Source organism: Chlorocebus sabaeus, chromosome 16 (assembly GCF_047675955.1).
Source record: "Chlorocebus sabaeus isolate Y175 chromosome 16, mChlSab1.0.hap1, whole genome shotgun sequence".
Lineage (NCBI taxonomy): Eukaryota > Metazoa > Chordata > Mammalia > Primates > Cercopithecidae > Chlorocebus > Chlorocebus sabaeus.
This window is the reverse complement of record NC_132919.1, coordinates 34992449-35008809: the sequence shown is the minus strand read 5'-3', so window position 1 is coordinate 35008809 and position 16361 is coordinate 34992449. Positions and strand designations below refer to the sequence as shown.

Genomic DNA, 16361 nt, shown 5'->3' with positions numbered 1-16361 from the left:
CCTCCCGGGCTCAAGTGATTCTCCTGCCTCAGCCTTCTAAGTAGCTGGGACTACAGGTGCCCACCACCATGCTCAGCTAAATTTTTGTATTTTTGGTAGAGACAGGGTTTCACCGTGTTGGCCAGGCTGGTCTCAAACTCTTGAACTCAAGTCATCCACCCGCCTCAGTCTCCCAAAGTGCTGGGATTGCAGGCATGAGCCACCGCGCCCGGCCTCAAGTGTTGTGCTTTTAATCCTGTTTTTCCCACAAGCCCTGTGGTTCTTACCACATGGCTTAGCAAACTGTGGTGATTTTTAGGCTGCGTATGTCAGGTTATATAGAACCTACTGTGCCTGTGTGTTCAAAGACAAACATGACTGCCTTACAGGAGGACCCCAGAGAGGCACTGCTTAGGGTGCCATTCACCAGAGAGACTTTGCAGAAACCTGTGCTTCAGGGGCTTAGAGCTACAGCGCACAGAGCCCCTGGCGATTTAATTCTGCTCTAAGAGCTTCAAAAAACAGCTGAGACCCCAATTCCACGATTCCAGAGATCAACTGGGCACCAGGGTCTAGACACTGTAAACTAACAATCTCTCTCCCTCTCTCTCTCTCTCTCTCTCTGCCTTAACTCTCTGGTGATTCTGGGTCAGTTAACTTCTGGGCCTTGGCATTTTTGTCTGTGAAAGGGGCATGCAGATATTCCTTCTTCACAACCCAGAATCATGAATGAATAAAATAATGTCAGAGATGCACTGGTTCTGCTGTGTGAACAGAAGAGCAACGTCAACCAGGAAAACAGGACCAGAATTGCTCTTTCAGTAAGAAGAAATGAGGAAAGTGGGGATTCCTGGGCAATGTGGGGCTCAGCTTGCCCCTGATGTGGCCTTTGGCACTGAAGCCTGGGGGTTCCTTTCGCTGAGGTCTGTGAGCTGCACCCAGAATCTGGTGGGATGCCGTTCACCCTTGACATTTCAGAGCCAGCCTCCCATCCCTGATAATGCAGGAATGTTCCTCTGGCTGGTGGACCTCTGCCAGCGTGAGTGAGCGTCCCAGCCACCAACAGAGTAAACATTACTCAACTGGCTGGGGCTCTGTCACACACATTCTTCCCCTGTGTTTCTAACCTCATGCAGAGCACAACCCAACCCTGTTGGGTCTAGAAACTGGGAATTTAAACTCAGGCAGGAGAGAACATGCGAAGGAGAAAGCTCTTCCAAAAGGAAATAACTATGTTCATTGTTCATAAATTATGAGTAGACAGATCCATCTTTTCTTCTATGAAGCCAAATCATTATGTTGGGGAGAGCACAGGGAGAGACTGGGCCAGGCTTGATGGACCCAGTATTGTGTCCTGATAACTCTACCTTCTCCCTAAACACGTTACTTTTCTTAAGGACAGAGGCAGAGAGACAAATGATTCCATCTGGCGAACTTCTGAGAGGCCCATTTGGAAGAAAAGAATGTGAACAATTCCCTGGCTTGAAACTGAGAACTCCAGAAATGAAAGCTTTCAAATGAGTTAGCATTGCTGCCTCAGTGTCCTTGTTTGTAGCACAGGACTTTTGCTAGTTCTTCTTAATACTTCCTCCTCTGCGAGGATAAAGATTCATGTTTGCAAAGAGTTTAGAAGATTAAAAATCTGCGAGTGCGGAAGAAAAAGCTGATGCAAGATGAAAGCAATTTAAATGCTGGACTGGTTTCAATTCCAGATCCCTTTCTACCTAACATGGCTTAGTTAGGAGCTCAATTCATAAGAGGAGAAATACAGACAGGCCTGTGGGGACAGTAAACATTCTTGACTCAAGGAGTAAAAGTTGAGTGATACTTAAGGGAAGCCCACAAACTGGTTTTCTTATTTTAAAAAAAATCAAAGCAAATGTAACCAAGAAAAGAAAAAAAATCTTTCATCAAAAGCACCTTGGCTGAGAACAGAAGCTAACGTGCATGGTGCACTTGAAAAAATTGCACATGCGGGGAAGTAGAAGAGCAATAGAAACTCCGCGTGTCCTCCCCCACAAGGTCTACCTGTGCCACCACGCCTCATCCTTACCAGAGTGGCAGTTTCTGCAGGCAAACATCAGGTGGTTTGCAACAAATAGTTCAGCCTGAAGATTGCTGCTGTAGGCAACCAGCCTGGCACTTGAGAACTTGGGCAGTCCTCACATCTGAGAGTATGTTACACCCGTCTGCTTCTCAATGTGTCACAGGCACCCATTTGACAGAGTGGAAAACTGAGGCTCAGAGAGGACAAGGTTATTTGCACCGCTCCTTGCTAGGGGGTCTCCCAGCAAGTCAGTGGTATTCCAAAGCTGACCCTTCTCCCTCTTTCCCATAAGCCCTAAATGGGCTCCAGATATGTAGAGCCTCCCCATCATGACCCACTAATAGCTTGAAATGATTTTGCAAGTTTGTTTACTTGTTCCTTGGCTGCATCTCTCACTAGAATGTAAGCCTCATGAGGGCAGGACCTTGTCTGTATTCTCCATTTTCTTCTTGGCACGGAGTCACGCTAGGCATTCATTAAACATTTGTTGAAGGAGTAAATGATGAATGAATAACCTACGCTTAAACTCTGATGACTCCACATCACTTTCCCCTTTAGACTGTTGAGTTGAGTGATGGTGAAGTGACCGGAGTATATCCATTTATCCTCTAAATCTCCCCGTTTTTCTTTTCTTTTTTGAGGCAAGCTCTAGCTCTGTCGCTCAGGCTGGAGTGCAGTGGCGCAGTCACAGCTCACTGCCGCCTTGACCTCCTGGGCTCAAGGAATCCTCCCACCTCAGTCCCCCAAATAGTTGAGACTACAGGTGCATGCCACCATGCTTGGCTAATTTATTATTATTATTGTTATGATTTTGTAGAGATGGGGGGTCTATGTTGCCCAGGGTGGTCTCAAACTCCTGGGCTCAAGTAGTCCTTCTGCTTTGGCCTCCCTCTCCCTGTTTTTCTGTGGGCAAGGAGAGGCAAGCATTCTTTTTAAGGAGGAAGAAAGGGGAGTAAGAGAAAAGGAGAGAGAGATTAAAATATAATCAAAATTGAAGAAACAGTATTAATAGACTTGGGCAGTTTCACATTTGAAGAACCGAGTTTGGGGGTCACTGGGTTGATTTGGGTATAAGGAGAAGAGTCAACTAATGGGATTTTACTGTGGCAACATGAATAACTTAAATGCCCCTTTCTCCAAAGAAACTAAGGTAAAAACTAAGAAGGGTTAATGGTGGACATCGTTAGGCTTAAAGGCTGTGGGGACAGACAGTGCTCTTCTGCAGTCTGCCTCCTGGGGTCTGGTGTTTTCTGAGCAGCTGCCTTTGCGGGCAGAGATAATATGGCTGCAACAAAGGCCTCTAGGCCTGGCCGACAAGGAGAATGGCGATGCTCCCAGTGGGTCTGGGCAAAGCGAGAAAGGCTATAAAGCCATCAGCAGACTGAGCCACTGGGTGTCCACACAAAAGTAAGGTCCTATAAACAGACATCTGTATTGTGACTGAAGGGCTAATAAAATTGCCTTAGAAAAGAGAGGTTTTCCACCACAGCCTACAGATAAGAAAGACCTTACTGGGAGATGATACCCAGGGAGAAGATCCTTTGAGGCCTGGCAAGTGTCAGAGCTGCCTTGTGATAGGGGATTTGCCTGGCCAGATCCCAGCCTCTTCATCACTGTCACAGAGGGCATCTCCATCAGTATCATTATCATCATCATCATCATCACCATCATCATGACAGATAGCTCCTGATCACTGGCAGGCCCAGGGAGGCTCATCCCAAGCAACACCAGGTGTTGGGCACTGAGCTAGGAGCACCAGGCAGATGCTCAGGGAGCACCACCAGAGACCTGATGGCTGCCCAGAGCGGGGCAGTTTTGCTTCTGTCTCTCCAGATAATTGATGTGCAGTAGCCCAGTCCCTTTTCTAGACCTCACTTTGCTCAATGGAAACACAAGAGGAGAAGTTCTTGCTTTTTTCTTGCCCTGGGGATCCTGGTAAGAGATTTTAAAAGGAATGAAAGTAGTAGAACATTAAGCTAACTAGCAGAACTAAATTAAACGAGACTAGTTTACCAGTAAAATATTAGGGAGAAAGTCATGATATGTTCTTTGAAAACTTTCTGGTAACATTAAATGTTGACATTAATTTGTGAACTGTACACTTAAGCAGTGTTAATAGGGGTGAAGCTGAGTGACATTGTTTCTAGAGAAGAGAAAATATGCCTATATATATATACAGCACATATATGCTATATAAAACATAACTAATCCTATGCTCAGTTTAATTCTTAAACTGAATACCAAATTTATAAAACAGGGGCTTCCTGCATATGCTTTGACAGGAAGTCCTCTATAATAGATACCTTTATTTCACAAATGTATGGAGTGTCTACCGTGTGCCAGACACGGGGCTATGGGCTGGAGACACCATGGTGAAGAAATCCAACTCAGGCTTAGATGTTGGTACAGCCCACAATGCTACCATTCAGAATACACACATAGAGAGCAAGGCGTTCAGAGACTTCAGGGACCTTCTTCTTCATGGTGAGATTGAAGTTTACAAGTAGGGATGCAAACCCTCTAGTTCCCCTGGCTGTAGGGTTGTAGACAACGAGGAAGAAAGGCTGCTCATTTCTGTCTCTATCCACAAAACACCTTGAGAGAAATTAAGCACTTGTGTGCCCATCGTGCAAACTGATGTTACACAAATAGGAGATGTTGTTTAAGTGTTTTCCACTCTTGCTGAGCAAGAACTCACTTAGGCTTCACTGCCAACCCAGTCCAATGGGTGCCAAGCAGGAAGAAGCACCCTGCAGTGGACAGGGCCAGAAGGCATGAGCATGCCAGCTGCTATTCAGAGGCCCTGAAAGTGTTAACCTCCAGCAGTTATAGGTGTCTCGTTTATACCCATTATAAATCTGTTTATTGTGACTGGCCCCACCCAATCTGCTGGTGTTGTAAAGCTCTAATGATCCCTAATAAAGGTGGAAGGCTTCTAACAGCACACAGTTCCTGAAACGGGAAAGGAGCGAGGGAGTGAGAGAGAGAAGGAGAGAGAGACAGATGATGAGTTTCACAATAAAACACCACAATGGCAAGCCTCCCTCTGCACTTCAAGCTGCAGAGTCCTGGGCCCCAAGACTGGATGCAACATGCAGTCTCCAAATAAAAGCCTGTCAGAGTGGAAAGGCCCTCATCCCACACCCTCATTTGCCAGAATTCCCAGGAAGTTAAATGATTCACCCAAGGTCACCCTTGCTCATTGGTGGCTCTGATCTCCTGAATCCTAGTCCAAGGCCTCTCACCCCGGCTGCTTCTCCTTTCCCATTTCTGCAAGGGGCCATGAGGATTACCTTCAACCCCTTCAGAACTCTCCTGCTCCATCCGGCCTAGTAATGTCAACCCTGACTATGCATCCAAATCTCTCTCTCTCTTTTTTTTTTTTAGAGACAGGGTCTCACTCTGTCACCTGGGCTGTAGTGTAGTGGCACCAATGGGCACAAAGTGCTTAATTTATCTCAAGGTGTTTTATGAATGGACATAGAAATAAGCAGCCTGTTCTCCTTGTTGTCTACAATCCAACTGCCATAGCTCACTCCACCCTCAAACTCCTGGGCTCAAGTGATCCTCCTGCCTCAGCATCCCAAGTAGCTGGGACTCTAGGCAAATCTCTTAGGGCTTTTGTCAAAAGCTCTTATGCCTGTGAACCCCTCATTTCTCAATTCTGATTCTAAAGGTGTGGGTGGGTGGAGGGAGCCATGTCTATTTTTAGTGAGCTCCCTGGATGATTTTTATGTGGTCTGGAGAAAGATTTGAGAACCACTGATCTTGCCAATACTTAGGTTCATTGTTTCTGATGTTTCAAATGACAAGCAGGGTTTATGGAAAGGGAAATCCTTCCAGGGTGAAACTGCAAGGCAAAACCCTTGTCAAGAACTCAGAGAGAACCCAAGCTCTTCCGTTCTCTCAACACCCTCAAGTTTCTGAGTCAATTCAATAATACTGTAATGGCAGCTAACCTTCCTTGCCAGGCACTGTTCTTGGCACTGGGCGTGTCTGATCATATTTAAGCCTCACAGCACCCCTAAGGGGATAGGTATTGGGACAAAGAGGCTAATAACTTGAGGCCACACTGCCAGATAGTGACAGAACTACAACCCAAGCCAAGCCTGATTTGGGTGCTATGCTTGGCTACCCAGACACACACATCTGAATCCAGTCCTGAGAAGGCACTGGCCATAACCAGCTCACCTTGGCTCAGGTAGACTTTCCTTGGGAAAGTCTATATGCTAAAGACCATCTGCACAACGTTTCTCCAACTTAGGAAGAACATGCAGAGTGCAAGTCCTGAGAAAACTGACTATTGACTTCTCAAAAGCATTGGAGGCATCGAGTCCCCCTACTTGCCAGTTGATTCCTCAGTGGCTGAACTCACACAAGTGTGCTATTGCGGAGGTTGTTGAAGTTAGAGCGTAGGGTAACGGGAAGGTACCTGAAGCAGAAGCATGCTCACAGGTTGAGGCGAGTGGTTTCCAGAAAATCAGCCCTTAGGAGCTTCTGAGGTTTCCCTTTGCTTACTGTGGGGCTGTGTGCACCCTCTCCTTCTTAATGCTCCTTCGCCTGAAGTTTGGGGGAACTTCCCTTCTAAGAACAGAGGCCATTAAGCTTCCCAGATGCAGCCTCCACTGGGAACATCCCACACCCCCTCTACCTGATAGGTTCCCAGGGCTAATTACTAACAAGCAATACACATGAGAGGGGTAGGGGTACTCACACCTCCTTTAACTAAAAAAGAAAAATAGCTGGGCATGATGGCTCATGCCTGTAATCCCAGCACTTTGGGAGGCTGAGGCGGGTGGATCACGAGGTCAGGAGATCGCAACTATCCTGGCTAACACGGTGAAACCCCATCTCTACTTAAAAAAAAAATACAAAAAATTAGCGTGGTGGCGGGCGCCTGTAGTCCCAGCTACTCGGGAGGCTGAGGCAGGAGAATGGCATGAACCCAGGAGGCGGAGCTTGCAGTGTGCCGAGATCGTGCCACTGCACTCCAGCCTGGGCAACAGAGTGAGACTCCGTCTCCCAAAAAAAAAAAAAAAAAAAGGAAAGATAAAGAAAAATGCCATTAGTTACAGGAAATTCATGGTCATCTCGACTACATAAACATCATGAACTTGACCTCCTGCTACACGGTCATGACCCTGCCCTCTGCCCCCACCAATCCATGGTCTTCCCAGCTTCCCCTCACTGTTTCCTGAATTTGTACTAAATGACTTACGACACTCAATATGCCTTGTGGATGTCACAGAGAAGTCCTAGGAAGAGCGGGAGACTGCCTCATACCCAATGTGCTATAAGAAGCCAGCCTAAGTTTGCTGCAAACACCAAGATGAATATCTAGTTGGAGATACCCATATTCTTTAAAAATCAAGATTGGATGAAACCTCCAAGAAGGACAAGGAAAGAGGGAAAAAACTAAAAAACCAAAACACAAAGAACCCACAAGTCTCTGCAAGGAATGGCAACAGCTACTATTTATGAGAGCCTGTTAAATGTGGAGTGTTTTACATATATAGTATCTCATTTAATTCTTCCAGCATCTGCATGAGTGGATGTCTCCACACCTCAAGAGGCAAGCACAGAGATTCCAGAGACTTGCCCAGGGTCACACAGCAGTAAGTGGCCAAGTTAAGGTTGGAATTTGGGTGTGGCTCCGTAGCCTGTAATTTTATCGCTGTGCCGGCTGGATTTAAAAGAGCATTTCCCCATATTAGATGTCAAGGCTGGGGATGGTGAGGCAAATTACACAGGTTGGGGAGGCAAAGGGGAGTGAGTTGCTAATCCACCCCCAGTACTCAAAGTGTGTCCCAGACCATCCTCTTCAACAGCACCTGGGAACCTGTTGAAAATGCAGAAACTCGGGCCTCACCCCAGGCCTACAGAATGAGAATCTGTATCTTAACACCCCCCCGCCCCAGGGAATTAGCATGCACTTTAACATTTGAGAAGCTAAATTTGAGAACCTGAGAATTGGTTCTCAAATTTAGCTGCACATTGCTATCACTTAGAAAGTTCTGGCCGGGCGCGGTGGCTCAAGCCTGTAATCCCAGCACTTTGGGAGGCCGAGACGGGCGGATCACGAGGTCAGGAGATCGAAACCATCCTTGCTAACCCGGTGAAACCCCGTCTCTACTAAAAAATACAAAAAAACTAGCCAGGCGAGGTGGCGGGCGCCTGTAGTCCCAGCTGCTCAGGAGGCTGAGGCAGGAGAATGGCGTGAACCCGGGAGGCGGAGCTTGCAGTGAGCTGAGATCGCGCCACTGCACTCCAGCCTGGGCGACAGAGCGAGACTCCGTCTCAAAAAAAAAAAAAAAAAAAAAAAAAAGAAAGTTCTAACTACTGATGTGTAGGCCAATTCCCCAGTCATTCTGACAGGTCCAAGGTGTAGCTTGGATACTGGGATTTTTAGATACTCCCTCAGGTGATTCTAAAGTGCGGCCACGTTTGAGAACTATTGTCCTACGGCGGGGTCAGCAAACTGGTCTGTTGACCAAAGCAGCCTGTCTTTGTATGACCCACCAGCTAAGAATGGGTTTCACATGTTTAAATAGTTGAGAAACAATCCATTAAAGACTATAGGATGCTATGTGAAAATTATATGAAACTTAAATTTCAGTCCCCATCAAGTTTGCTTGGAAGACAGCGATGTTCACTCACTTCCACGTCTATGGTGCTACAAAGGCACATTGAGTAATTACAACTGAATAGTTTAAAATACTTAATGTTTACTATCTGGTTCTTTACAGAAAAAGTTTGTCAATCCCTATTCTAGAGTATTTATGAATAGCTAGGATAGTAACCATGATTGACTGATTGATCTGACTTTATATGTGGGCTGAATTCCTTTTATATACGTAGTTTCTGTGTGTGTGTGTGTGTGTGTGTATATATAAAAAATACATATATATGCATGTATATTTCTCTCTCTCCTCTTCATTTGCGTTTGTACGTCCCCCTAAAAAACAGGTAGAGGCATAAGGCCAGATCTTGTTCCATTCCATTAAGCAGGTAGCTTCAAAGGCCCCTGCACAGATCTCTGCCTCTCTCTGCACCGTGGTGCTTAATTCTCTCCAAGTTCCTGTCACTTCCCATCAAATCTTCAACAGTTTCCAAGAGCACTTCTACCATGAGCTGCAGGCCAGGGCTGTGTGCTTGCAGGCAGCTTCCTTCCTCCTCAGAGCTGACTGGAGGCGGCAAGGAGTCCTTGAATCGTCTAAGGATCCTTCAGGGGGGGATTAGGCATGACCCTTAGGTGATAGGACTGCAGTATCTCCTGGCCCCTTTGTGCAAAGGCTTGGAGCCCCACCAGCCCAGCAGCCTGGTTTCTTTGTATGCAGACCAGGGCTGGTTCCCTATCAGGGGCAGGCTGACAGCAGAATACCCTGAAGGTTAGGCCTCTTAATCTCATTAATATCCTGATTGTCTTCCCCAATCTAGTGGCAGCCGATGGGGTGGTACCCACAAGATAAAATGACCTTCAAATTCAAGAGATAAAATGGCACTCAGATAAAGTCCCTAAGACGAGAACACTGGAGCCACCCATGTCCACCACTTACTAAACCTCAAGTCAGTAAGAATGTGCTTCCTACAACAGCAGACATTTCAAGGCAAGATTTGTCTCTCTTCTGAACTGAAATAATCTGCTACTTAGGGACAATGGGCCTTATTTACCATGAGGAACTTTGCTGCTGAGATGAATATTTTTACAACTGCCCTCATAAACCCCTCCCACTGTCTGCTGCCCAGGGAGTGGGCGGAGCTCCCAGAGGTGAGCTGAGGTGCTTGCACTGTCTCAGAAGCCCCATTAAGTTGTTAAGACATTTAGTAGCCCAGACGGTGCCGGTGCCGACTGCAAGGGCAGTTCAAATCCCCACACAGATGGGGATGGGGTCGTGAAACAGGGGGCTTTGATTTCTTGCCTGGGCAGGGCACAGAATCCACCTTGGTCAGGGACAGTGGTTGGGGAGGAAGCAGTAAACTAGTCAGAATGGGAGACTCACACCCTTACCCCACCTCTTTGGCCGTGATCTCCCAAAGCCTCGGTGTCATTCAGAGGGGAACAGTAGGAATGTGGGAAAAGGAACTGCTGGGGGCTGTCTGTGTGTGTGTGTGTGTGTGTGTGTGTGTGCGCTCGCGCGCGCGCACGTGTGTGTTTCTCTCTCTCTCTCTCTCTCTCTGTGTGTTGGATTTTGTGCCTGAAAAGTTCTTAGCAAATGCATAAAGCAAAAAGAGATGGACAGTGTGCAACAGCTCAAAACCTCTCCCCACCACTTACTAAGAATATGAAGTTGGGCACATTCCTTCCATTCTAAATAGTTCACTTCCCTTGATTGTAAAATGAAGATGACACTATAGAGGGCTCCTACTCTGCAGGGTTGTTGCGCGGGTCACATAAGCTGATGCACGGAGGAACTCGGCCCAGGGCCTGGGACCAAGGAAGTAAGTGCTCCATCAACACTGGCCATTAGAATTCCTCTCGTTGAGTCACTACCTTGCCACTGGAAACTTTGGAGATTTCCTCGGGTCCTGCAGAATTCAGTGCCGGGAAAAGCAACAGCGCTTCACATAGGTACCCTGGCCCAGAGTTTGGCCTGTCTGAGACCCAGGGTTAGATTCCCACAGGTAACCTGGGAGGGGCTGTGAAGGGGGATGAGGGAGGCGCAGGAGGCAGGATTCTCTGTTTTTCAAGCTCTAAGCCACATCAGGGAAGTCAAGTCCACTGGGCTTGGAGAGGGAGGAATAGAGTTCAGCAAGAGGGAGGAGCAGCAGCCACAGAAATAAATGTCTCCTCTTTGGTAAAGGGGCTATGGTTCGGGACCCATGAAAGTCCTCCTGGAGGGGCCTCTTCTCTTCTTTGTGCCTCACTTTCTTTCCAGGAGAATAAGTCCCCACTTCCCTCTCAAAAGGTGACACAAGAGTGAGCACATCACGCATGGGAGAGCGGATGCTGATGAAGACCTTTTACCCCTCCTCGCCTCCTCAAGGTGGTGGCCAGGTGAGCTTGCTGCTGACTAGAGCAAAAGGTACGGGGAGCAAGGTCGCCACAGATCACACAGCAGATACCACAGCTTGGGCCAAGGCTAGCAGAGTTTCCATCCCGCGCCAACTTCCTCCTCCTCCTCCTCGAGCCAATCAATACAAGCACCAGGCTCCAACCAGTCCTTCTCCTTGCTGCCGCCCTGCCCTCTGACCTTTTGGGGGCCTTTCTCTTGATTCATCTCCAGAAGAGAGGTAGAGGCCATCACTCCGGACCTGCTCAATGGCCTCAGAATGGGCTGTCATGGGGCCTATAACCAGGGACAGCTCCTGCTGGCCGAGAGCTGGAATAGGGGGTGGGGGCAGATAAAGGCCTTCCAGGCTGAAGATAAATGGCTGCCTGCAGCCTGCTACAGTAACTTCAGGCCCCCAAGAAGAGCAAACAAAGGGTGCCCCTGTGACACTCCCTGGAAAGATGAAGGCCCAGCAGCGGCAGCCAGGCTGGTTCAAAGCCCCAGCTTAATTGTCAATTAAGCATGCATAAGGGAGACAAAGCCATGACAACCCTTGGCTGCATGCTGGTGTGTGATTGTAAAGCCGAGGAGGGGCAACGCTGGAAACAGCTGATTCTGCTGACAATGTGTTTGTAGGGCATCTTGTAACCAATCAGCCGCTGACAGAGGCAGAGTGCTCCTCCTGCCACCCCTATTGTGCCGGACATTCCAGGACTAGGGTCATACCATGGTCATCGTGGGCAAGTGGGCCACAGCATGGTAAGCATGGCTGGGAGGGAAGGTGCTGTTAGAGAAAGGGTGCTCTTCCTCTCTAGGAAGAGGGTTCTGGGGAAGCCTCATCTCCAAGGTGCTGCCAGGCCTCCTGGCTCAGGTGCGGTGTTTGGAGAGGGGAAAGTGTGGAGAGTGGGTGTGGGGGAACTGGGGCCTCGTTTCCCCCAGCTCAGCCTTTGGGGTTGCTAGTGCTGACCGTGGATGTTGAGGTCTCCTCAGCAACATGGAGATCTTTTTTTTTTTCCAGACAGAGTCTTGCTCTGTCGCCCAGGTTGGAATGGAGTGGAGTGGCCCATCTCGGCTCACTGCAACCTCCGCCTCCCGCCTCCTGGGTTCAAGGGTTCAAGCGATTCTCCTGTCTCAGCCTCCGGAGTCACTGGTGCCTGCCACCACACCCGGCTGATTTTTGTGTTTTTAATAGAGATGGGTTTCACCATGTTGGTCAGACTGGTCTCAAACTGCTGACCTCAAGTGATCTGCCCGCCTTGGCCTCCCAAAGTTCTGGGATTTTAGGCGTGAGCCACCACCCCCAGCCCACAGAGTGTTTTTCAGAGTGGTTTTTGTTTGTTTGTTTGTTTGTTTTTGTATTCTGCATGCAGTTATGTTTCTGGCTTGGTTAGTGACCATACCTTGGCTGTGGGCACTGAGGTGGGAAGAGTGCCATGTGGCTCTACAGACAGAAGCCACCCCTGAGTGCTGGGCTCCAGCCTGCTGTCTGCCTGCTTGCATTACTCAGGGGCCCTGTCATGGCACACATGCCATCCTGGCAGCCTGAGATGGGGACACTAGTCTTTGACCCCAGCATCCTGCATCCCAGGCACCAGCACAGCAGCCACCTCTGTTTCTAGTCCCAGGGCCAGGACACATCTCACTGCCTCTCAGGGGGAATGCCCTGGTGTGTGAGATCAAAAAGAAAATGATTTCTGCTGCCTGTCAGTCTTCCCACTGCCCTTGTTTAGCCCTCTCTAATGTTAAGAGTCATAATGAGGGTAGTATGGGTTACTGAGAAAGGTGTCTTTTTACATTCACTCCCTTCATCCTCACACGCACCCTGTCTGGAAGGTCCTATTTCTCCATTTTGTAGGCAGGAAACTCAGACTCAGAGAAGTTTATGTGAATCAGCCACAGTTATAACCTCACTGGTTAGAACCCAGGTACATAACTACACTCAGAGAAAGAGAAGCCAGTCCCTGGGCTTGGGACAAGGACCATGTTGAGGAACCCAGAGTGAAAATTAAGGCAGAAGGGCTGGGTACAATCTCACAACTGTAATCCCAGCACTTTGGGAGGCTAAGGCAGGAGGACTGCTTGAGACCAGGAGTTTGAGGCTGTAGTGAGGCAAGACTGCACCACTGCACTCTAGTTTGGGTGACAGAGGGAGACCCTGTCTCTCAAAAAAAAAAAAAAAAAAAAAAAAAAAAAAGACAGAAGAAAAGCAGTCACCGAGAATATTCAGTGTCCCATAACTGTTGCTCCAGAAACAGTAATAGGATCTATCACACCGCAGAAAGATCCACAAAGCCCCCAAACGAAACCTCAATCCGCAGCTGGTTCTGGGGACTTGACACTGACCCGATGACCCGATGATATCTTTCCTACCAGACAGGAAGCTCCCAGAGGGCAGGACGCGCAGCTCGCACATCACTAGCGTATTCCCAGGACTTGGTAAGCACTCAACACATCGTTGTGCTGTGGGAAAGCACGGAGTGGGAACCAGCAGGCCTGAGCCCTAGTCCTTGTTTTGCTACCATTGCTCTGTGTCACTTTGGCAAATCACTGCCTCTTTCTGGGCCTCAGTTCCTTTCTTCCAATTCCCTCCAAATTCTAATATTACATGATTTTTAGAAAGATCCAGACTTCTGGGCTACCCCAGAGAATCCACTTCCCGTGGGACATGCCCTTCCTAGACTCCAGTCAGAGGAGTACACTGGCGGTGTTTTCTGCCCACCCTGCTGGGTTTCCAGCACCTGCTCCCCGTCCATCCAGCCCCAGCTCTCTGGGTCTCCTGTCAGCACACAGGATGCCTAAACCAACGACCCCGTGGTGACCTCAGCACAGCCCCAGCTTGTCAGAAGGCTGCTGGGCCTTTGTTTGGCTTCCAGGCTCCCTGACTTTGGTGTGGAGATCACAGGTCCCAGCACAATGGCCATTGTCTTCTCAATAATGCCCCTTGCCCCAACCACACCCCCTGCAGCTCCCAGCTTCAACTCTGTGGATCGTGGATCGTCGATCGCTGTGGCGGCCAAGCCCTCTGGTCCTGCTCAGTGCCAGCCAAGTGCCATTTGCCACAACCCTCAGAACCCTGCTTTGAATTTCCCTAAAGGGGTGAAGTTACTCTGCAATCAGGCCAGTCTTTGCCTGGGGGCTTCTCTGCCTCTTAAGTAACTAAGACTATCTTCCTATATGGCTAAGCCTCTCTCCTCTGTGGGAGAGGGACCTAGAGAAACCCCCGGCACTGGCCCCAGCTTCATGCTGGGCACTGTCAGGCTCTCAGAGGCCCTGGAAGAGGCTGTGCTATGGGAGGGCACAGCAGGCATGGAACAAATGCTTGTGTACCACCCAGCTGATGGCTCTGAGCCTGTCTTGGTGGCTTTGGTCCCCTGAACACTTGGGTTAGCTCCCAGCCCTCAGGCCTTTCTCATTAGAAGGGCAACCAACAGATGAGGGGAGCAACAGGTTTCAGAATCACCCCCGAGTTAGAAACAGTGTTTGGCTTTCCTTTCGCAAGCCCTTTTCTTGGAGCAGCCAGGAGGCTGCTACACTTTGTCCTTATGGGCACCGCACAGACCCCAGTGAACACGTCAATTCTAGGAAGCCAGTTTTGCCGTAAGAATGAAGGGCCAGAAGAAGTGCTCCATCCCAGCCTGTGCCTAACACAGAGCTCAGCATATAGGTGTGCTTTTCCCCAAGGAGGCTGTAGGATTCCATCCTGACAAACCCAAAGCCCACAGCAGAGGCATTCTAATCCAGGCCAGGGCCCACACAAAGGAGCACTCAATCAAGCACGATGGAGCAGGTACTCAGTCAGTTTGGCCCAACTCATCACTGCAAAGATTTCAAGTGACTGACCCCCACTAATCCTGATGACACATGGAAGCCAACAAGCAGAGGCCACCAACAGAGTGACTATCCCCAAAGGCCACTGGGCTTCTCCTGAGGCAGCCAGACCGAGCAAGGGGCAAGATATGGCCAGGGATGGAGGAGGTGGCCAGAGTGCCATCCTCCAACACTGTGAGGATGGGATGCCACGCCATCACGACCCCTCTGCCTGAGATTTGGACCCGGTCCACCCATAAGGCAACCTCCTCAGTGTAGAATGACCGCTGAGTCAGCAGCCACACAGGGAGAAGAAGAGGGAAGGAGACAAATAGGGTAAAGGGTTCCCTGGAGGCTAAGTGAGCCTCACAGGGCAGTGGCTGAGCCAGGAGTTGGAGGAAACTGATCAGAGCCACACATTATTTCCAGGGGAATATTCTGGCAATGAGAGAGCAGCCCTAGGATCACCTCAAAGGATTTGCTCCTCTGAAAACCCTTAAACCAGATAAGATCCGTGGCGAGAACCAGGATGGGTTGCTGAGGCAGTGAGGCCCAACCTTTGTTTACCTGACAGCTTGTTTGGAGGAGAGGAGCTGGGCTGGTGGTGGGGGGAGCCGTGGGAGAGCAGAGGGTTCAGGCTGTGAGTCTGGTTGGAGCTATAGGCGTCCATGGCCAGCTTCTGCCGGAATGCCTCCTCCTTCCTGCGGTTTGCAAACCAGTTGTAGACACGGACCTCAGTGACCAAGTTGGAGCCCAGGCCGTGGGCTTTGGAGGGGGACACCCCTCGCTGCAAACATTCTGCCCTGGGGATGGATGGAGGGGAGATGGTGAGTGAGGGTGGCGGGGGAACTCGTTGGTGTTTGGCCAAAAACACACAATCACAGCAGTCTTGGTTGGGAGTGTGAATGGGCCGTGGGCAGAATGGAAGGCTGAGGAGGAGAGGCCTATGCAGAGAAAAGGCCAGTCCATGGAGTGATATGATGAAAATGGCTGAAGTGGGTCTGAACGCAGGGACAGAGCAGGCTATGCTGCCCTGGGAGTCAGGGACTTAGGCTCTGGTGTGGCTCCCGGGGAGAAGAGAGCAAGCTGGGGACAGGCAGTCCAGGGGAAGGTCCAGATGGGGCTTCCTGACACCTCCTTATTTAGCCATTCTTCCCACCACACAAAGGCAAAGCCCTTCGCTGACTCTGTCTTGAGTGCCTTCAAAGCACTTCAAGAGGATTTCTGGTCTTTTGGGGTTTGAACTCCCTGAAAGAGTGCCAGGAAGCAAAAAGCCTTATACCCTCCAAAAGGCAGACAGGGTGGGGTCCAAAGCAGGGTGCATTGAGATGGCCAGTCTCTAGCTTTATCAGGGCTGGTGAAACCTCAAACCCAGGTGTGAGAGATTCTTAGACACTACTGGGTGCTGCAAGGCATCTCATTAGTTAGGGTGCGGAGCACAGCCTGAGGACTCAGTGGAAGTCCAGGCCTCCCTGCTTCCCAGCCTGACTTCCCTGGCTGCATTCTTTCCACTGCCAAGGCCAGCCCAGCCCAGAGAC

General features: G+C 49.4%; 1 protein-coding gene across 4 annotated transcripts in view; it reads right to left on the bottom strand.

The window, feature by feature from the left end:
- HNF1B (HNF1 homeobox B) overlaps positions 1-16361 on the bottom strand; it is a 63866-nt gene that overhangs the window by 34885 nt on the left and 12620 nt on the right. For all 4 annotated transcript variants that reach the window (XM_037993541.2, XM_073004870.1, XM_008011122.3 and 1 more), the window contains exon 4: positions 15391-15626. In XM_037993541.2, coding sequence (XP_037849469.1) covers positions 15391-15626 — 236 coding nt within the window. The remainder of the gene's footprint in view (positions 1-15390; positions 15627-16361) is intronic.